The following is a 27,110-nucleotide window of genomic DNA, read 5'->3' as shown; positions in this document are numbered from 1 at the left end:
CTTAGGCTGCGCTCCCTAAAATCTTCTAATCAGTTGGAACTGGACCAGAGGGTCTAAAGGATATCTCTAAGAGGAAAGCATTGCATGTCGGACTCTTAACGATTAAGTGGCACTACCAACTTGGCATTTTACGCTCTCCCATACAACCTAACTGGATCTGCGCTTGATAACAAAAGAGAATTGTTGGATCATATTTGCTTTGTCTCTGTTCAAAGTCCATTTTTTACATTTTTTTTCATGTACCAGGAAAGTTCTGCTACATTAAACATTCAATAATGAGACAATGTTCATCTGTAAGTTGTCCTCTTGCCAAATCCCATTCCATGTGCGTTTGTGCCCTTCCTTACTGAAGGCATATATTATAAAGCATTGATCAGCAATGCAGATTTTTAAAAAAGATTGAATTGTACAATTGCTAAATGTTGTAGGATATAAAACTGGCTACAAGACAGAATAAAGGTTGGTCTTAATAGCTGGCTACAAACTGTTTTGTGCCTGGGCAGCAGGTCAGCTGACATCCCACTGACATATGTTCTCCTACCATTTGCTTGGCTTATTGCTGTGTCCCATGGCTGGAATATTAGTCTTGGGCCTAGATAGAAACTTTTGATCATTCTTGAATGTATTTTAGTAGCTGAAGTACACTATCATTTTTTTCCAGTTGTATACATGGGGACATGGATAAGGCTAAGTTACATCAGAATGATAATAGAGAGTGAATAGAGGTATATGGCTGCTCTTGTCTGATAGTCCAGCCTAAACACAATGATTCTGTTCTCAGAACCAACCATTTAGCCCTCTAACAAGATCATTGCTATTTTGGTTCAGGGCAAGGGTCACAAGACACAGCAAGGACCCAAACAAGACCACACTTCCAGCATTAGAGAGAGGATTGTGGAGATTGTGTCATCTGTGGCGAAGGTAAGTAAATGCTTGCAGATAATGCAACTCTGATCAAAGCTCAGCCTAATAGCTATTTCTAATATTTGCATCATGTACAACACCATCTGGTCTGCAATTTGTGTTGTCCACAAGAGATGCAGTATATCAAATGATTTACATTCATATACTGTATTCAGATGAACTAAGTTATAGATACCGTATTTTCCGGCGTATAAGACGACTTTCTAAACCCTGAAAATCTTCTCAAAAGTCAGGGGTCGTCTTATACGCAGGAATATACGGGTAACTGTTCTCTGAATTTAAAACCAATCTGCCCCCTAGTGGTCAGCCCTATTTTTTTTACAGAAATAAGCACTAACAGGATAAAGCTTTCTAGCAGCAAAGGAATGGAGCTCCTATTGTGCTCATCTATAAACAGAAATTCAATATTGTACTGTATTTTCTGGCGTATAAGACGACTTTCTAAACCCTGAAAATCTTCTCAAAAGTTGGGGGTCGTCTTATACGCCCAGTCGCCTTATACGCCGGAATATACGGGTAAGTACAGTTATGGGCTTGAAAATTCTGTATCAAAATAACAACTCTGAAGGTTTGAAACAGTTTCCTAATAGCTAAATACAATTCACTATACAGTCGCATAACAGATAACCATCCAAATGTCATTACAATAATCTAATTCAGGTAAGAATCGGTGAAAGATAGTTTGGTATAGCGATTAAGGCAGCAGAATAGAAACCAGAAGACTATGAGTTCTAGTCTTGCCAGCTGTGTATCTTGGGCCAATCACTCTCTCAGTCCTAGGAAAAAGGCAATGGCAAACCACTTAGGAAAATCTTGCCAAGAAAACTTTAGGGACTAATAGAGTCGACACTGATTTGAAGGCACAAATCATCATCATCGAGATTCCCTCTGTCTTTATCTCTTCTCTTTGATGTGTTCCCAGGTTCCATCACCTATTGAGCTTGACAAAGGGTTAGACATTCCTTCACATAGGGAAGAGTGTCTAGAAGAGAGTCCTCAGCATCCAGATCACCATGGGCTCCTGGATCAAGGTTCAGATATCCTGGAATCTGCTGAAAATGTAGAAGAGCTGAAGCCGTTGAGCAGTGAGGAGGAAGAGGAGGAAGAGGATGGTCATGCACCACAATCCAGCAGCATCCTCCCCTTTTCCGTGCTAGATCAGGCCAGTGTCATTGCAGAGCGCTTTGCCAGCAGCCTCTCCCGTCGCAATAGCTTGGTCCACGAGGAAGGGCAGGGCTACCTCACACCAAAGTTGGCCAGCCGGAGTAGCAGCGTTCTGAGCTTAGAAGGGGGCGAAAAAGCGGTGTGTTGCAACAATGGCTGCGCTACTGTGGAGTCCCAGAGTTGCAGCATCCCGCAAGAGCCCTCTGCTGAACCTTGCAACGGTGCTTGCAATGGTGCAGCGCGGCCTGGCCTGGTCGAGTCTGACCATTCTTCTTGTCGACGGAAGGAATCAATGCTGTCCCAGCAGGATCGGCTGCTGCTGGACAAGATCAAGAGTTACTATGATGATGCCGAGCACCAGGATGCTAACTTCAGTGTCAGGCGGAGAGAGAGCCTGTCCTTCATTCCCAAAGGGCTGGTGAGAAATTCTGTTTTTCGGATAAACAGCCTTCCCCAGCCAGAGCCTGGGCAGGAGGTGCTGAAGAGGAAGAGACCGCCCCCCTTGGACAGTACTGTAGCAGGCAAGGCAGGATCCTTGATGCTTTCAAATAGGCCTGGTGTTGCACTCCCGTCTCCCCATTTGGAGACCGCCAGTGAGGAAAACCTGATGCCTATCACTGAAGCAGAGTTCAGATCACCTAGTGAGGTGATTAAACTCTGGGAGGAGATGGAGGAGCCAAAGAGCAAGCACTGGAACAGGAGGACGGAAGACCTTAGGGAGCGCAAAGCAAATGGGGGCCTGGGCCAGACTTATTTGAAAGACAGGCTTGGAAATCAGGAGAATGGCTTTGACTTTCATGAACCACTTCTTATCCTGGAGGATGAAGATCTTGGGGACATAGTAGAGGAGGGGCCACTGGTGCCCCCTCCTGAGAACAAGGCTCCTGTGGAGCAGACCGTGCCATCCAGATTACCCTGGAAAGCAACACAAGAGTTAGGGAGCCGTGATCAGGATCAGAGTTTCCCTCAGATGCCCCCTCACATAATGCGGCTGGCTCACCTCACTGAGGCTGAGCTGACAGAGAAGGTGAAGAACAAAGTCTACCAGCTGGCCCGCCAGTACAGCCTTCGAATTAAGAACCAGAAACCACCCATGCGCAGGCGACTTGCGGAAGTAGAGGAGGAGATGCAGAGAAACACCTTGCCTGGCCAACAGGGAGTGGTTAAGAGAGACAAAGGTATGTATGACCAAGAAGACATTTGCTGCTATTATCTTAGTTACAGCCATACCTAGAAGCCAGGTTGCTAGGCAAAGAAAGGGAGATTATTACTATTCATCTATTCCGCAGGCTTGCCTGTCCTTACATTATTAATAAAAGAAAGAAAAGACATTTTACTTAAAGAAATGCTTTGCTTCTAAAACTTGCAGGCTGATCTCTTAGCTTGTTATATTATATATTTACTTTTATCATCTCTCTCTTTTTTTTAGTAGAATTCCAAGATGGCTCGCAGTATTGAAATCGTACAATATATAAAATTTAACATGGGGGACATTAGCAGATTATAATAAGCAATTTCCCCCTTGGCAATAGTGTCATTGTCATTGCGTTCCATTGGGATTTCTTTTTGCCTTTCCAGTCTAGCTGAGACCCCCAGGATTTCATTAATTAATCCTGATTAAATGCTTACCAAACCTAACCCGATTTAGCTTTCTGAGATCAGCCAAGCTCAGTTAGGAGTGACAGGTAGTCCTCAACGTACGCCCACAATTCTGAAGCCAGAATTTCCATTGCTAAACGGGAGCTTATGAAGTGAGTTTGTGCCCAGCTCTAGTACCTTTTTTTTGTTACCATGGTTGTTAAATGAATCACTGCGGTTGTTAAGCGTATTATGCAATCATTAAATGAATTTATTTTCCTCCATTGACTTTTTGGAAGCTAGCTGGGAGGGTCATAAATGGTGATTGCATAAACTCAGGATGCTGCAACTAGCATAAATACATGCCATTTTTCCAAGTATTTAAATTTTGATTACGTGATCTTGGGGATGCCGCAAAGGTTGCAAGTGTGAGGACTGGTCATAAGTCATTTTTTCAGTGTGGTTGTGACTTTGAATGGTGGCTAAATGAAGGGTTCTAGGTCAAGGACTACATAGCCTATTTAAAAGCCAGGTCATCAGGGAAACACCTGCCCTACCTCTTTGAGAAGGGAATTAATGAGCTAAGATGCCACATTTCTACTCCTGAAAGCTCAAAAGTCTATGGCAGGGTTCTCCAACCTTTTTGGGTTGGCGGACCAGTGGGAGAGGGAGGGGCAGGCGCCTTACGCATTCACGTTATGCGCAAACGTGAATGTGGTCACACGTGTGTGCCCACGTACAAAGAGACTGAGCATGCACACCACACAAATGTGCCGCTCCCCCATGTGAGGCTCTTGCTGCAGCCCATTTGCCATTTGCGGCGCTGCTGCTGCCCACAAGGTTTATGGCAATGCCACCTGCATGTGGTGTGGCGCCACCTATCTGCCACTTGCAGCACTGCTGCCCTCGCACAAAGTTGATGGCTATGCCACCGCCCACACGATATTAGCAGCGCTGCTACTGCCTGCACAACACTCATGTCAGCAGTGGCATGGGGGGGTGATCACACACACACACATTGCCCAGCTATTCACGCAGCCCAGCAGCCAAGAGGCCACGGCCCGGTAGTGGGCGACGGCCCATAGGTTGGGGACCTCTGGTCTTTGGAGACTGTCATTTTGTTGGCAGCAGCATGAGGAGCGAGGTCTCTGATGACGGAGCAGGGGAATAGATACATGCAGGAGAACCAGGCCTTTCAAGCCATTTAGGACAAGAGTTTAAGTTTGCTTAAAATACTGGAAACTTTAATTAATTAACTTAGTGGACAGGGATTTGGAATGGCTCCTGTAAAGTTTTGTGCACAATATATACCATCTTGAACTGAACCCAGAAAGGAATTCTAGCCAGTGGTTAAAACAAAACTGCAACAAAGTGATCAGAAAAGCAAAACTCTAGAAACATCTTTGATTCCCGTTTTGTGTGCCAACTGAAGCTTCTAAATATTGCTTGTGACCCCACCCCCATGAGAATGTATTTCAGGTCATCCTTGACTTATGACCATTAATTGGGACCAGAATTTCCATTGCTAAGCAAGGCAGTTGTTAAGTGAGTTGTGCCCAATTTTACGACCTTTTTTGCCACAATTGATGTGAGTCACTGCAGTTGTTAAATGAGTCTGGCTTCCTCCATTGATTTTGCCTATCAGAAGCTGGCTTGGAAGATCATAGATGATGATCACGTGATTCTGGGATGCTGCAACTATCGCAAATGCATGATAGTTGCCAAGCCCCTGAAATTTGATCATGTGACCCTAGGAATGCTGCGACGGTCATAAACACAAGAACTGACCATAAATCGTTTTTTAAGTGCTGCTGTAACTTGAACGGTTGCTAAATGAAGGGTTTTAGATTACCTTAAGTTTTAAGCTAAAGACTACTTGTATAACAGCATCCAATTGGAAAGAGTTTAATTCAGGATTAGACAATCTGGTACCTTCTAGATGTTTTGAATCAACTTCCATGGATCCTGCAAGTCTGATTCATGGAAAAAGATATTATTAAAGCCTGGGAGTTGCTTTGGATATTGAGATGGGTGGCATAAACATTTAATAAATAAAAATAAGTATATAAATATTGGAAGTTCTCCAAATATTTATAGGCACAAGATCCTTTGCTCATGGAATAAAATATATTTGACATTGGCTAGATCTTTCTAGGAAAGAAGGAAGAACCACTTGAAATTCATGTTACACTATTAGTCTGTTTTCAATAGCATCCAATAGGAGAATTAGAGATTGTGGAGTCCTTGGTGGTCTCTGAGCTTGGTTGTTTTCTTGCAGATGTTTCATTATCCAGCTTCCAACTCTGACAGGGCAAGCTACTGTATATAAACAAGAGCAAACCTAGTTACCTAGGTTTGTTACCTAGTTGGGTAATGAAACGTTTGCAAGAAAACAACCAAGCTCAGAGACCATCAAGAACTCCACAATTCAAACCTGAGTTGCAAATATTCTCTTCTACTAAATTAGACATTTTGGTTGAATCATTCTTCATTAACAAAGTATCCGTTCTTCTTTTGTCTCCTGTTCCCTTAATTGTCATAACTGGAGTAGTATGAAGTGATCCTACTTTAGATAGAAACAGGAGTATGGTTTTTCAGATGAAACTTAGTAAGTTTCTGAGTTCCATTTAGGTTTTGAAATAGAATCAAGAGAGGCTCAATAGTGGTAAGAAGAGAGATACCGTAAATGCCGGCGTATAAGGCGACTTCCGCGAGCGCTGAAATTGGCGCCAAAGACGGGGGTCGTCTTATACGCCGAGTTGTCTTATATGCCGGAAATACTGGTAGTTTCCGGCGTATAAGACGATGTTCTAGGAATGCGGCCCAGCGATAAAGATGGGGGTCGTCTTGTATGCCGGGTCGCCTTATATGCCGGCATATACGGTACTTTCTTTCTTGAATGTTTGGGATACTATAACCAGCACATTGCCATTCTTGATATCCAAGGTTATAGAGCTGCAGGTTCTCATTTTTGACTCCTACTGTAAAAACGTGATTTGTAAGTACAGAGTTGCTACTAACTAGGCAAAAGTGTTAGGTTGTAAGAGAAAGAATGAGTTTCCCAATTCCATTGAGTGGGTTGGTTCAACAAATTCCCCTCTATTGCCTTATTCTGACCTTTTTTTTTTTTTTTGCTTAGGCCAAAAGAAGTCTACCTTGTGTCTCCCCAACTACGAACAAATTGTGCTTCAGGAGGCTAGCTCACTGGGCCTTCTTTCCTCTTCTTCAACCTGTCAGAAGTCACCTAAGCGCATCTCTTCCAGCAACAGCTCTGTCAGCCTATCTTCCTCCACCGGCTCTTGCACCCTCTCTCACAGTCCCCTCAGCCCCATCATGACTGAGAAATTCGACTGGCCCGATGTGCGGGAGCTGAGGTCCAGGTATTCCTGTCAGGTGGCGACTGAGAAATGCAGACCCCCGCTAGTCAACAGAAGTTGCTCAGCACCTGAGAAAATGGTAGATGATGCTAAGATGCAGGCAGGATTCCAATACTCAAAGGGGATTGCAAAAACAGACTTAAAAAGCCAGCAATGGGACAAACAGAGCTACAGGAGAAAGGGCTCTCTTGATTCCATCCCCAAGGAACTTATATGTGATACTCCAAAGGAATTGTGTGTCATAGCAGAGGCATCATTGGAGAACAACCAGCATGTGATTGTCATAGAGAAGTTGCCCGAGGGGACTAATAAAGCTAAAGCCGATGAAAGAGAGCCACAGATTCACTCCTCTTCGGCCCAAGAGAAGCTTTCTCTCAAAGAGTTGATGGAGCAGTACAAGTCGTATCAAGACTCAGAAGAACATCACAGACATGAAGGTGATGTTCAAGAAGCATGGTGGGAGAAAACAGCCGGCAGCCATAACAACCTGGTAAAAAACTTAAGAGAGAAATTTCAGACCCATAATTCTACCAGCTGAACACCTGCATCTCTTGCTCCCATGCCATTAAGTTCTCAAATCTCCATCTCTCCTTGGATTACTACTCAGAATCTTCTTTGCCTGTTCTACATCATGCTTGAAATTTCTGGGAAGTTTGCAACGGCCTCAAACTGAGGATTTTTTTTTAAAATGCTCTCTAAAATTTAAAGATCATGGATCTGACTTGCCACTGACACTGCACCGGGCAGCATTATTGAGCAGATCTCTTAATACATCTAGAAAAATCAGGGAGTTTCAAGTCAAAGCAGGGGCAATACAGATCAATCATCCTTTGAACATGTACTTCCCTTCAGGAACTGGCCTATTGGGGAGGTTTTGCATTATGAAGCCAGAGCAAGACGTACATTGCTCAGTCTCCTAGGAAAATAAGTTATTATTCTAAATTTTCTTTTCTTTTTTTTTAAGAATGTAATTTTACTATGGCTTAGGTTGATTCCAGGCCACCCAGCTTAGGAACATCCAACCTAATACTGTTTGCGTACATATTTGAATCTATATGCATTGTGCAATAACCACTTTTGACCAGCGGGGGAGGGATATAATTGGGGAAGATTGCAATAACTGATTTTTGTACCACATTTCCTATGCACAAAAAATGCTACAAAGCTGATTGGCAACTCTTGAAGTCAGTGATCTCTCCTAGATCAGCAGTACCAAGGAATGACCCTGGTATATTAATCCATTTGGGTTCTAAGCCATTTCAAGTCACCTCACTTCATTTTAGCCCATCTTAGTATAATTTGTCTTCATTAAAATACCTTTTGAGCAAAGAAATCCTATGGGGTAAAAAGTTCTCTTCATATTCCAATATGGAGGAAATAAATGGTAACCATTCCAGGACTAAGATATTTTCTTCCTATTTCCAAGGCAGGTTGACAGTTTTCTTCCTATAGATCCATAGCCTCTGTCAGAACACCATATTTTTTTCCCTGTCATCGGAGCATTGTTGTTTGAGAAGCAGTGGTTGTGAATCTCTTGCAACCTGATGACCGAAACAAGATTGGGTCTCTCTCTTGAAGCACAGAATTCTCTGCCCTTGCAAATCTAACCAGTCTTGTAGCCTTTGGAATGCTCTTCTCAGTATGGGAAGAATCTAAAGTGCAGTTAGACTACTTTGGCTAAGAGTAAATGCTGCTTGAGAAATAGTTGCATATGCAATTTATGCCAACTGTAAAGCTCTGTAGCCTGAGTTGATGAGACCACCAAAGCTTCTGAAGGAGATAACATGATCCTGAGTGTGTATCACCTGTAGAAAACACCCAATGAACCTTTGCACTGGAGACATTTCTTCATCACAGAAAGCACTAAGGCATTAATGTGTACCATAAAACATCACAACTTAATAAGGTATGTTAGTATCCTTTCCTTTGTATTTAAATTGAGATAGTGGATTATTTAAGCATACTGTTCCCTTATGGTTTAGGAAGACAAATTACGCACACATACACACACAAACTCCCCAAAAAATCACAGAGCCAGGAAAAGCTTATTGGTTCATTTATTAGAAAAAAAAATGTTAAATTGCTTCTGAAGCACATTCTGAAGCTTTAGCTCTTTTCTCTGGACAGTGGAAGCACATTGGAAGCAGGCAGAACGTGATGCCTAGCTGTGAAAAGAGGATTAACTCCAGCCCCCAGATCCTGTAGGAGAGGCCTTGGGCTACTTCAGTAATTGGTACTCTGAAGTATATGTATTCTGGGCCCAGTCACAGGACATTCCCTTCTAACGTGCTGACTTGCATAAGTGGGATTGTGAAAAGCAGTTGAATCAAAAGGGAAGAGCCCAGACAAGAGAAGGCTACCGATCACCAGGCAGGAAATGGATCCTATGGATAACGCCAATGCTTTTGGTCTGTAATAGGTAAGAGCGTATTGCTGCAAGACACAGTCAACTCTACCCAATGCCTACAAGCTGAGAGATTTGTAATGGGTTCAAAAGCCCAGTTCATGACAGATTAAACAAACAAGATGGAAGAAAATGCACCTAAGGGGAATACAGCCATTTTCTATAAGCAGGTAGTGCAGTGCGGGGCAGTGGTCCTCATAAAGCAGGAATAGCCTCAAAGAGTATCTTAGTCATGTTTTTATTTCAATTATCTGAAAATGGGCAATGCACTACAAGTTTAAACTCGGGAGTGACAGGTGAAAATGTCCTCCAAGAAAACAATGATGAGACTTATCTCTTGCTGTACATGTCCCCACTGAGTGCTAAAATGTACAAGTGAAATGCATTTAAGCAAAATGTTCAATAAAAAACCTTTTGATGACTTTTGCAAAAGAATCAGTTGAGCATATGCCAATCTTAAAGCATACTTTGGAATATAAAAACAAATTTGCTGAATCCATATTACTCCTTTCCTGTTGCCTGAGAATAGCTTTATACAAGGTAAAAAAAAAAAAACTATAGTGAAATTCCAACCCTATGCTTCCTTTCTTTGGCTTAACTTGATATGTGCTCTAATAAAAGTGTGCTGGTTAGTATACCTTTTTTTCCCCTATAAGCACAGATTGGAAGAGCAGAGAAGAACACTTTCTTCCTGTCCCCCGATATGGATTAAGATCAAAAGGGCCCTTAATCCAGAAGTGACTGGGAATAAGCAGACTTGAAGCCTACTTGGCCGAAGGGGGCTAAATCACAAATAACACTACCAAATTTAATGAGCCCATGTGCTCACAATGGCATGTTTATTTGACCTACAAACCAAACTCAAGTTTGGTGTTTTATGAGGCCTTACACAATGTTAGGTAGCCTTCATACTGTATTATATTAGTAGATTTCTATGCCTCCTAAACATACACTGGGAGAAAGTTGGCAGTGATGCTTCAGAATAGTTTTGGAAGGGAAAATTCACAATGCAGACCATTATAGTACTATTTTTTAAAAAAAATAAGTTACACTAGCATATCAAATGTAGTAGTTTGGATCTGCCCATTGAGTTAATATGAGTTTATTGCCTACCCATTATAATCAAGGCAATTTGGAAAACCACAGCATTTTGAGATACAACAAAAAAGAACTGAAGAATCCAAAACCTTGGTTCTTAGGACTTCTATCCACACGCACTGCAATTTATATTAAGCAAAGAGATGGTTCCCCCACATGCACTCTTTTTAGCTGTAAAATTCGGCTTGCAGCATCCTTTCAAGTAAGAAAACCCCAGATCTTTCTATGCATGGTGCTTATTGAATTTGCTCACTCCAGAAGCAATAATTATGAAATGTCCCTAGGTTAAGGCACTTTTAGAATGGTATAATATCATCCCAAACCAAAAATATTAAGTTTAATGAGCCCTAGGGATTGGATGTTGAAGAGAGAATTAAAGTTTGGCCGGCTTTGTAAGAACTGAAAATCCCCATCAAGAATGACACACTTGCCAAAAGGCCATTGTAGGAACATCAGTCCCACAGGTCTGTTAAACTCATATGTAACTGGATTTCCATGAATGTTTTTCAGTAAGCAATTCAGCTGATAATACTCTTTGCCTTTGCACTGAATTCGTGCTTCAGATTGGGGGCTTGTGACACTTCATAAAGGAGGGTGAGGAGTATCTATTTTAAGGAGCCATTCACGAAAACACCACAACAGACATTGCTGCAGAAGAGAGAAGCTGAGGCAAGCGCATGCTCAGCACATGTTCCACAAAGGAACAACAGAAGAGCCATTTGCTTCTGGCAAGCTGAGCCAATACAGGACAGATATGTTTAAAAGCTTGTCGGCAGGCATAGCACCTGCACTCTAGTTGCGTGGCAAAGTGTTATATACTTTGCTGTAAAGAATGGGATTAATAAGAATCTCACTAAATAACATGGAGCACAAGTTGGTTGCAAGTTAGGCCCACGGAACTCTCTCAATTTAAGTGGTGGGAGAAATGCATAAGTCATATTAGCTGGATTGTGCTCATAGTGTTGTGTAGAAAGTGAATATGATTTATTTCCTGGGTGTGTAGTTCTACAAACATCTCAATTCCAAACAATTTAGTGCATAAGTTTGAATATAGATAATCTGATTTTCTGGCTATACTCTGAACCTACTATGACTATCGGGGATTTTGCCTGCAGTTTATTGGGTGTAGACTGAACCCTTGAGTTGAAAAGATACTGTGCTTTATGACATGAACGTGTGTGACTAGATTGCAGCTCTCCACAGAGAGAGGCATTTGGCCTTCAGAAACTCCATCCTGACAATCTAGCATGAATGCTGCAATAAGCCAGGAGCTGGATGAAGGCATGATCTTCTGAGGGAGAGAGAGAATTATTCAACTATCGTTTCTAAATTCCATGTGATGATTCTATGCCAACTGGAGATGGGGAAATCGGCTTACAGAATCCTGAGCTTTGGTAGTGATCCGGCGATACAAAGAAAAGGAAACTGCTTCAAGACTTGCACCCTTTTTTTCATCCTCTTTGGCCTGCTAGGACTCCCTTCCACTCCTTTTCTCTGTAACATTCCTGAAAAGCCATACAGCATTGTTCTCTTAAACAGTATTTTTTCCGGAGTGATGTCCACTTGGTCAGCCATCCAAGAATATGCCTCTCCCAGCTCTGTTTTGGAGAACGTGGCTTGTCCTGAAGCAAGGATGCTGCTTTCTTCCCTGAAACATTGGCTTTGTGCCATCTGGGGAGATGTGGTGAAAAATGAAAAGGAGGAAGTGAGATCTGTGTGGGGAACAGTGCTGGGTGGTACCAGGGGTGTCCAAGGAGACCAGTGCATGCAGTTGTTCACTATGGACCTTAGCAGCACATAGGCATCTGACTGGAGCAAGTGGCTACTTCTTTTTGGGAAAGAAGCTGAATCTCTTCTCTTTATCTTTCTTGGTCAGGTTCACATCTGCGGTGGTGATGGGAGGCAGAGGGAGGCTCTGAGCCTTGGATTTAATGCTTTGGGAGTCAATTATTGCTGTGCTGAATCCCAGGAGCCAGGTGTGCATCTCATCCTGTGGAGGAGGGCAAAACGAAAACAAAAAAACAACCCAAATAAGCCAAAAAGCACGGTTACGCTTTTCATTTGCAAGATGCTACCATCAGCGAAAATGAATTAAAAAAAAATGTAATTTAGAGTAAGAAATGAGTTTGTATTTAAAACATGACTCCAATAATTTCCTCACAAATGGTCCAAATGTACTGTAAAATTGTAAATATCCCCCTAAGGGGCGGGAATATGAAGGAAAATTAAAGGAAATGAAGGAAAGCAATATACTAAAATTGAACAATAGCCAAGAAATTAGCTGCAATGTGAATGATTGAACTATATAATGCACAGAGCAATCCTAGGCACACTTACCTAGCAGTGAGTCCCACTGAAATCTACTTCATAAGACCTACTTTTGACTGAGTGTCTTATATATGAAATCATCTGCTTATTCAACCTGCTTTTGAATCTGAAAAGAAGAGAACCTGAAGGGAGAGATTCTTCCTGCTTCCTTTTTATTGGAAATCAAGCTCCAAAATGGAAATATAAAGATCTATTTTATGTTTTTTTCTTCTGCTGGTGCAGGTCCATAGAATTTGCAGGTTGAAGAAGCCACCTGACATTTTTCAAGCAGAAAAATAGGCTAAACATATTTGAAATAAATGAATATACTCATTTTCTATTACCAACGCTTCAGAGAATAGAGCGCTGCAGAGCTGCCCATATTTGGTATCATCTGTTTATTTACCAAAATACAGAAGCAGTCCGGGGGAAGAAAGCAGGCACAGAATCAATAACAAAAAGAGCAACACCACTCATTTGAGTGCCCTCTTTTCCAGAGCTGTTCCTTGATAATAAAGCTCCAACCATTCAGAAGTTTCCTTTTTTTTCTTTTCAGAAGAAAGTTTAAATCTATTTTGTCTCCTTCCTATTCAGGGAGGTATGTCTGATTGGCTTTGACACGCTCAGTGTTAATTGTTTAGGCACACCAAAGCATTTGAATAGCAAAATGATAGTAATGACCCTTAATCATGCTATACAGTCCATATTTCACTATCTGAGAAAGATATTCAAACACTTACCTCATCTTTGCCATGGAAGAGCCATTCACTCCCATTGCTGAGTCTGCAAAAAAATAATAATTTGAAAATACTGCAAGATACATCTTTTTGGGGGAGAGCTCACATGATGTTTGCATTTCAATTGTACAAAACTCAGCTGGAGAATATAAATATAGAATGTTATACAGTTTAACAATCAAATATTTAAGGTCTTGGAAGATACCAAAATAACTGGTTCAGTCTCTTCAGTTTTAAAGTCAGCAGCCATCCTTTGTCTTTCCTCAAGAGACCACCTTCTAGCAGAGCTGTATAGAATGTTTCACTGACAGAATGCTTGCAAAACAATCTTTCCAAAATGGCTGAGCAGAAACTCAAATAGCAAATGTGGTTCAGCGTAAAGCAGACATGTCAAACACAAGGCCTGGGGCCGGATGCGGCCCGCGAAGTGGTTTCATGTGGCCTGCGAAGCCATCCTGGAAACAGTGAGGGAACAGCCCCTGCTGCCTTGGCCCTGGCCCAGGCCGGCCAGGAGCCAATGTATAATTTTGTGGTGGCCATCTATGCTGAAATGCATTCAGTCTTAGCTCCACAAAGCTGTCTGGAAACAGTGAGGAACCAGCCCCTGCCGTGTCAGCCCCACCCCTTGGGTGCATGCCGGGGAGGTTGGACCCTTTGTGAGGCATGAAGAAATGCACCATCACCTGGAAGTGGCCAGCAAATGGCCCTCGCCTACTTCACATATCTGGCTTGATGGGCTCCGGGGGAGGGGTTTTGGCAGGTAGCGGGGCGCTCTCCTCACAACACTGAGAGGCTGAGACAGGCGGCGCAAATCCAAAAGAAATGCGAGGCCGCCCAGCTTCCAGCCTGCCCGGTTTCAGCAGGCAGCGGGGCGCTCTCCTCACAGCGCAAAGAGCTGAGCTGGGTGGCACAAATCTGATAAGAAGTGCAATGCTGCCTAGCCCCCAGCCTGCCCAGTTTCAGCAGGCAGCAAGGTGCAAAGTTGGCGAGCTTCGCACTGCCCGGCTCAACCTCTTGGCGCTGTGAGAGCGCCCCGCTGCCTGCCGCACCCACGCCCACCCAGTAGGTCATACCCACTCCATCCACGCCCACCCAATAGGCCACACACACCCTGGCCACACACACCCGCCCCCCCCCCCGAGGGCAACCACAATGCTGATGTGGCCCTCAATGAAATTGAGTTTGACACCCCTAGCGTAAAGGGATAAAATAAGAGGATCCAAAATGGGAAAAAATGTCCTTGTTTGTTATGAAGGCTCATGAGGATAGAGGAAAAAAGGATCTTTGGAAGATACTGGCCCCAGGGTGAAAAGGAGATATTGGGACCTTTGAGAAAGGGATTAAAAACAAAATTTCTATCATAGCTCCTCTTTAGGCATCTATGGAGTGACCCCTTTTGAAATATTGTATATATTTTTATATGATTCTGATCATAGCACACACACACCCAAACCAAATACTGATGAGTTGAAAAAAGTGCAGGAAGACAATAAATATTATAAGGCTGCAACTCTGCAAGGAAAGATTAAAATATTTGGGTTGTTTTTTTTAATTAATAAAAATGGAAGCATGCATTGTTAAAGGATGAACAAGGAGATTTTTTTTGTTCCCATAGCAACAAAAATAATCTGGTGATGCCTATGGAGGAAGATATAGGATAGCCAAGAGGAAATTCTTGATATGTCATATAAATGACTGCTACCATATAAAGAATAATAAGTAATTTAAATGGTTTTAAAATGAGGTTTGACATATGAGTGCAGTTTAAGGTTAAGATTATCTACAGGCATTATGTTTAGATGCTGCTTCCAGGATCGAAGGAAATGCCAGCAGAAAAATCAGCAGGAAAAATGTCATTATCCTTGTATCCATCTTTTAACTGTCCATGTGGGGAAGAAAGTCTTGGATTAGACAGAATTTTTTCCTGAAATTTCTTTTAGTACATTTGTTTTATTGCTTATGAGTACATATTCTCCAAGAATCAGGACTGTCAGAATATCTTTTGATCAAAAACATGTAGTGTAAATGGCATCTTCTTTCTGATAAACTTTTTAAAAAATTTGCAAGGATCAAAATGAACATATACTAAGTTATCTATGACACCATCCCCAATCTTTGAGTGCCATCTCCAAAAATTGGCTGACAAAATATAACCGTTAATGTGACACAAAAATAAAATACATACAAGGGAAATTATATTAATTTAATTTCCCTCAATTTGATCTAAATCAGCTATTTTGGTCTGCCTTATCTACTCTTAGTCCAAGTCTTGCTGAGTTGTGGAAAGCAAGCCCTTTTAAATTAAGTGTGAAAAAGGTAGTGTACCTCTGAGTTCAGCTTTATATCAGTGCATGCTCTTACAAAACAGTGGGCATTCTCAGAGACAGCCTGCCTTACCTCAGCTTGAAGACATGTTTCTTCTTCTTGTAATCTGCGGCTACTTCACAGAGGGCATTCTTCAGTCGGAAAGGCTCCTCTCCGTGGTAAGGCACACCTAAAGCCAAGCTCTTGGCATCCTTATAGAAGGTCAGCTCATTGTTCCTGAGCACGCAGTATAATGTATTCCAGGACCTAGCCCAAAGAAAGAAATAGGCTTCATTGTGGGAAAACCAGAATAAGTTAAGTTTTACAACAGTAGAAAATAAGCTTCACTACCTCTGATTGGACAGATTTCTGATGAAACAAGCGGGCAGGTTTGCACCACATGATTCCCATTTGTCCATATTCAGGAGTCAAATAAATAACATTTGTTTTATTCTTTCCCAGCTGATTTCCTGAATAAGGCAGTAAGGCTGCTCTTACTATGGATAATTCTGAGAAAAATGTTATGGGAAGTTTCCAGATTTGCTTATTTATTTTTTAAATGCTATTAATGAAATAAAAACAGATTATTATTAGGCTAATATTCAAGATAATTTATGCAGACTGTTCAATGAGTTTAACAAAACAGTATGTTTGGCCTTTTGTAGATGATGGCTGAATCTGTTAGGCCAGAGGTGACACTTGGAGCCCTCTCTGTGGGCACACGTGCCATTGCCCCAGCCTTGCTTCCCCCCGCGACTCCCTCCTCTCCAGCAGCCCCCCTGAAGGAGAGTTGCCCTTGAGCGTGGCCCACACGAAGCAGCGCAGCCAAGGACATGGCAGCCAGGTAGTATAGACAAGACTCTGCCCTCACACCCCATCATGCAGTTGATGCTGCAGGGTGCAGGCAGAGGGTGTGGCCGCCATAGCGTTGCTGAGCTGCCTGGGCGATCTGTGGCAGGCCCTGGAGGCAGTAAGTGGTCCTGTGGGCAGGCAGGGTGGGGGCGGGACAGGGGGTGGAGCGGGGGCGGGGCCAGTTTTTGGGCACTCGGTCTCTAAATGGTTCACCATCACTGTGTTAGGATGTTTCAAATCTCCTTTCCCAAAAGCCTTCTGGGCATTCACACCTTAACTCCACCTCATGCTTTTGAGTAGTGGCTTGGTAGTTCCTGCTGCCATCAATTATTTTCTAAAGGCATCAACTGCTTAACCTCTTGTACTGACTTTTGAGCAATTAAAAGTTCAATATATAAAAAATGAAATATTTTCTATAATGTCAACTCCTGGCCATATGGCACAGGGGAGCAATGACGAACATTCAACCGTTCTTCTCACTGCTAGGAGACAAACCAATCTCAAAGGAGATGAAATTTATTTATAAAATTCACCTGTAGGCCACCTCATATCCAACAGCTCTGAATGATAAAATCAAATTTTATTTTTTTTAAAAAAACATGTAAAATGATTTTTTTGTCATTTTGAATATTAAAATGGAAGCATTCAGTGTTGCAGAAGATAAATTGCAGAGCTACCCAAATAACAATTATATTGCTGAAAATTTAATTAAAAAGAGAAAAAAAGCTAAAAGGATATCTTGGTCAAATCAAAGATGGTAACGATTTGTTCCCCCATCTCTGGGGAAATGGCAGAAAAAAACACTTTTTATGCCATAGTTGCAAGGGGGGAAAGGTCCATAAGGTTTTGGGGTAGAGTTAAATGAAATTGGAAGATATCTTGGAGAGGCAGATGAAGAGTTGCAGATAATGTTCTCTAAGAATCTGATACAAATCTATGAATTTTCTGCCAGATATAGAAATATACTTTTGGTCATAATTTATCTATATGTTTGTAAACAAAACAAATCCAAGAAATCCATGATAGGTTATCAGCATTTCTCATCCAGAAGGGAAAAAACTAAGTGTCACCACCCCTATTATTTCCTCACAATTTGTTATTTTTTTAAATTTAAATAATTTATTTTTAAAAAAATAAGGGCATGATAAAGAGTCTCTATTGGGAGGAATGGTAAGATACATTTCTCAGCAAAAAAAAACCTGAATGATTAGTTAAGAATTATTAGCTATGAGCAATAATTGTGAGAGTAAAAAAATCTATTTTTAAAATGCTATATTTATGGAAAGAAAACACATTTGTGTATACAGTATTTAAGTTTGAGTAAAGGAGGATAAATATATGTAATTAAACATTCTATATCTCAGCTGAAAAATAAACCTTGGGAGAAGAGATTTTAAAACATACTGTAGCAGAAGAAAAACAAAGACCATGACAGGACAATAGAAAGATTCCGTGGTATAAATTGCCCCATTTTTAGATGTTTAGGAAGATCAATACTGTAATATCAATAACCTTTGTGAGACAGTTAATGAGGTTGGTGAAGTTGAATCTAGGGCAGTCATATAGTTTGGCTTTCAGAATATTTTGATTAGATTAATATGCTTAGCAGGTTTTAATTATATATATATGTGTGTGTGTGTATGTGTGTGTGTGTTATGTATGTTATGTATGTATCCGTTGTCCTAAAATGCTGTGAATTCATAGGAGTTAGCACTTTCTGCAGAAAGCAGCAGAAGATCAGAGAGAGAGAGAGGGAGGGAGGGACAGTAATATGGAAATTCTTCCATCATGAGATTTGAAAACAGATCAGAAGCCAGACAATAGTTATGTGTACCTGTTGGAAGCCCTCTTGTTAGGTGCTTCTAGGTCATGCTTCCGCCCCAAGTAACCTTCAAGTTGCACACTATGAGATCTATCCATCTGTGCTGGAAGGGTTGCTGTCTCATCAATCTCACTCACAGGGGTCTGGACCACTTTAAAAAGAGATTCCTTGATGGACGTTTCTTCAGTGTCCATGTTAAGCTCTGTCTCAGGCAGTTTGTCTTCAGACAGCTCTTCTGGTGCTATGTCATGACCTGTCTCATCATCTTGCACCTGCTGTAAACATGAATATGAGAGACAGCTTAAGTAAAACCAAGAACAATGCTGAGATTAGGGGTTAAGGATGGCCCATGCCATTCCCCTGAAGAACCTAATTCTTCACATTATCCCAAATAGGTTGTTATGATTGTACACTTACCTCAGACAATAAACAATAGGAATATTTCAGAAAATTCCCTCCTTTGCCTGAACTCAATTCATATGGAATATTAGTTCAAAAATGAGAATTGTTTAGGATCGCTCTTTCCTTAGGATACTGGACTGTAATATGCTGGATTTTAAATCAGGGTAGAAGCATTTAAAACATACTCCATTCCCAAAACATTTTTTCAGATATTATGAAATTATCTTGGTTCTTTCTGGCAACCCTTGAGTAGCATGAGACGTCTTACTATGTGAGGAGACAAGCTTGTAATTCTTCCATATAGCAACATTGTTGCCCTAAGACTGAGTCTCCATTTGCATCTTAAATATCATAGCAGAAGAAACAGGTTGCTAAGGTATTCCTATGTCCCCAGGACACTGTCTCCATATCATTCTTGTCCCTGAGTGAGAGAAGCCATCAGCAACTTCCAATAGCTGGAAGATTTATAAAATCTGATCAAGCATGTAACCCCTAGGATGAGAACGGCTGGTACTTATTGGTGTCTTCAGGTTGGTGCAGCATATCTTCTCTCCTTGTGTCCAAGATACAATGCTCTACTATTGTAATTTTTTGTGTTTTCCCTCTATGGAAAGAGGAAAGCATTCCCAGCAGCTCCCTTCAGTCAACTTTTGGTGGGCTTCTTCATGCTTAACTCATCTGAAACAAACTCGTGCATCTCCTGTAGACAGTGGTGGGATTCAAATATGTGAACAACAGGTTCTGTGTGTAGATGCCACTTCCAGAAGTCCATTCTGGGCCTGGGCAACAAAAAAATTAGCTACCGGTTCTGCCGAAGTGGTACGAACCAGCTGAATCCCACCACTGCTTGTAGACCTTTGATGCTCATGCACTCCTGCTTTGAGAGAACTGCTTCCTTTTCTATGCTCCCCCCCCCAGTTATTTGGTGGGCTTTTTTGGAGTGTAGTTTTATGCAATGTTATAAAAAAATGTGATTCCTCCCGCCCTCCTATCAGTTAGCTATGAATTTGATGAGTTACAGCATCTTTACATGGATATAGAGATCAGATGCTTTAAAGTGTGGTAACTTTGCAGATTAGCTTTATTACCTGCCAAACTAGGAGGTGCCTAACGAGGTGATCTGCTCATGTCCCCATCAGCTTTCTGTGAGGGTCTACATTGGTTACTTTGAAAATGCAATCATGTGATTGCACTACCTATATTGTAATCTGTACCACACATTTTTTTCTGACTATAGGTTAATGATAGGTATCAGAAATGCAGTTCTTTTGATCCTAAATTGCACTTGTTCTAAGATCTTCTACAAGCCTATAATACCAGTGGGAATGGAACTGAACCACTTCAAACATTTGGCTTCCTAAGTGGTAATGCTGGGACAAAATAGGTACAATATCTAACAAAAAGAGAGATAATTCTTCTTTAGAAACAAAATGGCCCAGAGTCTGCTGTACTTGCTATTGGTTAAAATGTTTTAGTGAAGACAGTGATAGGGAACATCCATACACCAAGCTAAAATATGGTGAGCTAGTAGATAGTTCAAGGAGTTGCGTGTATCTGGCAAGTATAGGTAAATTATAATAAATTATGGTTCACAATGTTGGTTAAGCCCAGGCAACTGAATTAATGTACTAAATCATGAACTAGTGGGTAGGAATTGTGTGCACCTAGAAAGTACAGGTAGTCCTTGACTTATGACTACAATTGGAACCAGCATTTCCACTGATTGTTAAATAAGTTGTCCCCAATTTTATCCTTTTTGCTCCGGTTTTTAAGTGAATCACTGCAGTGATGAAGTACAGTGATGAAGTGAATCATGAGGTTGCTAAGTGAATCTGGCTTCCCCCATTGACTTTGCTTGTTGGAAGCCAGCTGGAAAGGTTGCAAATGGCCTTCACATGACCCCCAGATGCTGCAACTATCATAACCATCAACACATTGGTTGCTAATTGCCCAAATTTTGATCACCTGACTGTGCAAAAGCTGCAATGGTTATAAATGCGAGGACTGATCTTAAGTCACTTTTTTCGGTGTGTTGTAACTGAAGGGTAGCTAAATGAATGATCGTAAGTTGAGGGCTACCTGCATAGGTAAATGATGGTTTCTTATGGTTCAATTAATTGTTTCTAACTTGTAAATCTAGAACCATGTCCTTCACTATCTTATCTTCCGTTGGTAAAGAAATGTTAAGAAATTATGTCATGTTTTGTATTTCTCTCCAAATAACAGTGCATGAATTAAAAATAAGTGCAAAGGAAATCTTTATATCCTATCTTCTGGTTTTTTTTCTATCAATCATTAACAGGAAATGTATTAAGCAGGTTACAATTTGCTTTAAAGTTTACTTTAAACTTATTATTATCTTGGAAACTTCTATGAGAGCACTATGTTGGATTAAAAAAATAAACAAACCTCTTACATAGATACAGGCAAGGTTTAAAAAAGCATTCTCTATTGAAGCTTACAACACTTAACTCTACTTATATAAAATATATTGCTTTTGTGTCAAAGATGGGGAATAATAATTGTCAGATTAAGATAGTTTATAGTGTACTATTAGACACAAGAATGGAGCTCTAGGGCCAATGCTCCTTCTATTTGCCGCCCAGACATTCCCTATTCAGAAATATATTAAATTATATTCCCCAAATTTAGAATTCCCCAGTTTGTAAAGAACTCTAGATATTTGTTTATTTATTCAAATTTATATGATAGGCTGCTGTGAAAAGGATGAATTATACTGTATATTCTTATACTGTAAAAGAACATGCTAGACTGAGGCTAAAAGCTGACTTAATGAAATGTTTCAACTCCATCTTTGAATTATTTCTATCTTGAAAGAGAAGAAAGACCAGAGAATATAATTCCATATAGTGAAGCTTCAGTTCGTTGTTAAGAACTGAATCATTGAAAAATAATGTTAGACAAATTATTAATTTATTAGAATATTTAGACAAGAACAACCAAGTTTCTGCAGAGCTCATATTTTTAGATGCTGAAAAAGCATTTGATCAATTGAATTGGCATTTTATGTTAAGAGTAATGGAAGAAATGAATTTTGGCGAAAAGATATTACAAGCCCTTACGGTAATATATCAAAAACAAACGGCACATAGATTTTACAATAGAGAAAGGTACTAGACAGGGGTGCCCTTTATCGCCATTGTTGTTTGTTTTAACATTGGAAATATTATTGATTAAAATTCGAGAGTCTCAAGAATATAAGTTGAGAGCTTTTGCGGATGACTTGGTTGTTACTTTGTCGCAACCTGATTATTCTGTAGTAAACTTATTACAGTTGATTCATCATTATGGTTTGGTTTCGGGTTTCAAGATTAATGTAAATAAGACTAAAATTTTACCTAAAAATATGTCTAGTCAGGAGAAGCAGATTTTGGCCAACTTGACGGGTTTTGAGATTGTTAATAAGGTAAAATATTTGGGGGTGATGCTGTCTGTTTCTAATGTAAAATTATTTAAAAATAACTATGAAAGGTTGTGGGTCAGGGTACAGAAGGATTTGAAGAATTGGGAGAAGTTGCAATTATCTCTCATGGGAAGAATTGCAGTGATAAAAATGAATATTCTACCCAAGTTTCTTTTTCTGTTTCAAATGTTACCGATTTTGAAAAATGAGATTAACTTAAGTGAGTGGCAGAAGGGTCTTAATAAATTTATTTGGGCAGGGAAAAAGCCAAGGGTTAAGTTTAAAATTATGCAAGACTTCCGTGAGAGGGGTGGACTCAAGGTACCAAATTTGAAATTATATTATGATGCGGTGGTTTTAACACTGGGTAAATTTGACAAATCCGGAGATACTTCTAGAGGGATGGGATTTACTTTTTGGGTGGCATGCCTATTTAATATTTAATAAAAAAATGGATTGGGTTTTTAAATCTCATATTTTAAGAATCTCTTTACTTAGGACTTGGAGAAAATATTATAAAAGTGATTTTAAAGTTCCATTATGGGCTATACCTTGGCATGCGATAGAAGGAATAAAAAGAGGTGTAAGAATGGATATGGTGTCTTATAGTCAGCTACTTAGATGGGATGGGCAAAACTGGCAGTTAAGATTACGGGAAGACTTAGCGCAAGAAAATATTATTTATTCTTGGTTCCAATATAGGCAACTAGTAGATAAATGGAAGGTGGATTGTAAATTGGGTTTTCTTAGAGAAGATGAAAATCTTATTAAGCAAGTTAAGGATCAAAGACAAACCCATATTAAGAGAATCTATGGGGTATTAGTTGAAATGGATTCAGAATCGGAATTAATTAAAGACTGTATGATTAGATGGGCGCAGAATTTTGGTGTCCCAGTCTCATTGGATATCTGGGAAACCATCTGGGTGAGAAATGTCAAATTTACACAAGCACAGAACTTAAGGGAGAATTTTTATAAAATGTTTTATAGATGGCACCTTGATCCACAAAAAATGTCTCTTATGTACCCTGACATACAACCCAAATGTTGGAGATGTGGCTATATGGATGCTTCTTATTATCATATTTGGTGGTCATGTAGAGAGATAAAAGCATTTTGGATTAAGATATGGTGGAATATCCAGAGAATTTTTAAAAGGAGGGTAAAATTTACTCCGCAATTATTCTTGCTGGGTATAGTTACAGATTGTGATACAAAGGAGGTTGTATTGATGTTAAATTTGATTACAGCCGCGAGGCTGTTAGTTGGACAATACTGGAAGAAGGAGTCTTTGCCTACATTGCAGGAATGGTTTCTTAAAGTAGCTTATTTGGCGGAAATGGCAAAGATTTCGGCTTTCCTAAAGCAACAAACGCAAGAGAAGTTTCTTGTCATTTGGGATAAATGGATAAAATTTATACAATTTAGATTGGGTATAAAAAAATATTATATAGCTTTTTCATAATTTTTATCTTTATATATAGAGAGATATATATACTTATATATATATATTAATGTTACTTATAGATATTTTTTTAACTTAATTTTTTATTTGTTAATTTTCAATTAAGCCTATATTCTGCTCTGGGAAGCTCAGGGGGGGGGAAGGGAGGGTTTATGGTGAGGGGTGGGGGATGGGGGTTTTTTTATATGTAATGTTTAGTTTTGTTTTTTTTTTGTATATGTTGTTTCCGTTTTGTATTGTTTTTGTCTTTTTGTAAAATTTATAAAACTTTCAATAATAAAAAAAAAAGAACTGAATCATTCAGGATGATAGATGATACTGAAAAAAATAATATAATTGAATAATCTGGCATTTTTGTTATCATTCTTCCTTCTTAGTTTTTTTTTTACTTTTTTGGAGCCATTTTCCTTTATTTTAAATTAGGCTTTTATAAAGCATATAATTAATTATGCAGTAGGTTTACGTTTTTTTGCAAAATATATAGTTTTCCATACATAATTAGTATACACAAATATTGTTAACTGTTATGGGTTTTTTCAAGAAAATGTAATTGTAATATTTTAAACACTTTTTAAAAAATGATTAAAATTGGGACATCGGAGATTGAAGAGGAAGGATTGATATTGCAGAGGGGCAGTTAGTATATATAAATCTTACACGGCTGTAATGCCCAAAGAGCCTAAGCCTGACATACATGGATAGGATCATCTCAGATGCATATTTGGAAATCCTTTAATGAAAAATAGGAAAGCAGATGCATCTTCATGATATCAGTTTGCTGAACCCACAATGCATGCGTTATGAACAAAGCCATAGTGAGACTATGGATCAAGGCATGCATTTTATCTCTTAATAAGAAAAAGTGCTCAGCAAGACTCAGAGCCAATCTTGACCCTGTTTTTTGCTGTTGATTTGCAAGCATATTCATATAAAATAAATCTCATTACATTCAATAGGGGTTGTGTTCAGGTAAGCATATACTGTATAGAATTATAGTTGAAGACAATGGAAGTTGCCTATCAATATTGCACATACAATATGCAGCAGATCTATGCTCAGCGGTCCTTTCCATTGCTGTCTGTCTCCCCCACATAGCCCATTCTAACTATGGAATATCCTTCCAGAAACATCTCATAATATTGTCTTCATGATTCTTCTAGCAGTAGTCAAATATAGGTAGTGCCTGATGTTTTTAATCTTCTTTTTATTTCTGCTGCTATATTATGTTTATTATATTTGTGATATTTATAATTCATTGTGTTATTGTGACAGCCTCTGCTGCGTTTAGGTGACTGTTTAATTTTTGTTCTGATTGGATTTCATTTGTCTTTTAATGTTATGGCACGGAAGAGTTATATGGGCCTAATAATATTTAAGAATAACATCAAACAAAGTACAAACAATGTATTAAGAGAGATTAAGGACAAGGATAATGTGCTCAACAGAGTTGCTCTTCCAGATCCAGCAAGTAGATTCAATGTCAAAATGGGCTTTTGTGTTATGCCAAAGAAAATTGTCGGTTTTATTTATTTATTGCAATATGACTCTCAGAGGATTCCTCTAAAGGAAATCACATCCTGCTTTGGGCTCAATTAACAAGATAGATGTGTCTTTTTATTGTGCAGGGAGAAATTCATTACCTACGAACTGTGTTTTTTATAAGCAGGCTTCAGGTAAATTACCATTCAAATGATAAATCATTATACAGATTCTGAAAATGAAGCTGTTTATGCAAAGCTATTGTATGGATCGAAATTGATGACTTTGACTTTGGAGCTACTTTTGGTTCAAACTCTAAAATTCAAGCCCCAGCCCTAAATTAGACACTTAAAAGTAGGTTGTTTATTAAAGTCTCTTTGTACAGCATAAAGATCTGGGTACTTGATTCTAATGTCTCAAGGAGGCAGGCATTTACAAGGTAATCATTAAGTTTCCTGCAAACCTGAAAACAACTGTCGGTTGACGCAGCAAATTCTATCTATACATATATGTGTATATGAATGCATATAAAGTATATCTTGAAATGTTGGCACAATTAAGAAGAAACACTATAGTACATAAACTCCAGGTTAAATATTTTCAGAGGCATGCAGGCATTGTATATTTCTCAGTAAGCCACTCACAGAAGACTCAGATCCTGTTTTCAAATAACACGAATCCTTTTAGCAGGTGGTTCCCTCCTTCCTTCCTATTTCATATGATTCCCAGCAAAATATGCATTCTACTGATATGCAACACAGAAAAACACCTACACAATCATACCATGAAAAACACTGATCTTAAACAATTGATGGATAAAGCCATTTGTCCCAAAGGTATTCACTGGCAAAATGCTTTCAGAGCTTCTCACTCCCTCTTTAAGATATAATTCTTTTGTAATGACATGCATGGGTTGTCCAGGAATTCTCAATGCATTATTTTCTACTACTGTGGTAGAAGATACTGATGAAGCTAAAATTCTTAGATTATAAAATCACCGCTGTTCATTCGCAATGGAATGAGCTTCTGTTCCTGCACCAGCTCCTGCCCGCATAGCAATTTGAAAGCATGTAAATGTGAGATTAATAGGTACCACTTTGGTGAGAAGGTAACAGTGTTTCTGTGTGCCTTTGGCAAATAGCTATGCTGGCCACACGACAGAAAATGTTTTTGTACAACATTGACTCCCTCAGTTAAGAAATGGAGATGAGCACCGTGCTCTAGCATCGGACATGACCAGACAGGGCAGGGGTAGGCAACCTTGGCTCTTTTATGACTCGTGGACTTCAACTCCCAGAATTCCTGAGCCAGTATGGCTCAGCTTGGAAACCTCTCCCTTTCCCCTCAGCATGGCTGGCTCAGGAATTCTGGGAGTTGAAGTCCACGAGTCATAAAAGAGCCAAGGTTACCTACCCCTGAGACAGGGAAACCTTTACCTTTTACCTTTACTGTTCATTCCAGGTATCTCATTTGCATCTCTGGTTTTCTTATTATGTTACAACTAGTTATCTTGGAAGTACACCAGTGAATTAGGAAAAGTATGGCTTGACCGAACTTCATAAAAAATATTTTTGTGATTAACTTCACAGTATGTAGAACATGGCCTACACTTGCTGCTCTTTTTGCAATTTACCACAATTCTAATGTACTGCACAGTGAATCTTATGAAACCAAATTGCTACAAATGCCAAGTTAACAACCATAACATTGTCTGGTTGGAAGATGGAGGTAAAAACCACAGAACATATTTGATGGGACTGGTGATTCCACAAA

General features: G+C 39.8%; 2 protein-coding genes across 14 annotated transcripts in view; one reads left to right on the top strand and one right to left on the bottom strand.

The window, feature by feature from the left end:
• PLEKHG3 (pleckstrin homology and RhoGEF domain containing G3) overlaps nt 1-9,879 on the top strand; it is a 64,305-nt gene extending 54,426 nt beyond the window's left edge. For all 10 annotated transcript variants that reach the window (XM_039354354.1, XM_039354352.1, XM_039354349.1 and 7 more), the window contains 3 exons: nt 829-921; nt 1,847-3,266; nt 6,806-9,879. In XM_039354354.1, coding sequence (XP_039210288.1) covers nt 829-921; nt 1,847-3,266; nt 6,806-7,581 — 2,289 coding nt within the window. In that variant the 3' untranslated portion in view covers nt 7,582-9,879. The remainder of the gene's footprint in view (nt 1-828; nt 922-1,846; nt 3,267-6,805) is intronic.
• SPTB (spectrin beta, erythrocytic) overlaps nt 9,084-27,110 on the bottom strand; it is a 126,790-nt gene continuing 108,763 nt past the window's right edge. For all 4 annotated transcript variants that reach the window (XM_039354343.1, XM_039354346.1, XM_039354344.1 and 1 more), the window contains 4 exons: nt 18,580-18,842; nt 15,987-16,160; nt 13,593-13,635; nt 9,084-12,535 (listed from right to left, as the gene is read on the bottom strand). In XM_039354343.1, the coding sequence (XP_039210277.1) occupies nt 12,368-12,535; nt 13,593-13,635; nt 15,987-16,160; nt 18,580-18,842 (648 nt within the window). In that variant the 3' untranslated portion in view covers nt 9,084-12,367. The remainder of the gene's footprint in view (nt 12,536-13,592; nt 13,636-15,986; nt 16,161-18,579; nt 18,843-27,110) is intronic.

Source organism: Crotalus tigris, unplaced genomic scaffold, assembly GCF_016545835.1.
Source record: "Crotalus tigris isolate CLP2741 ecotype Arizona unplaced genomic scaffold, ASM1654583v1 scf7180000018550.1270297659:1495590, whole genome shotgun sequence".
NCBI classification, from domain to species: Eukaryota; Metazoa; Chordata; class Lepidosauria; order Squamata; family Viperidae; genus Crotalus; species Crotalus tigris.
Note: the sequence above shows the minus strand (reverse complement) of the source record. Positions and strands in the feature narration are given on the sequence as shown.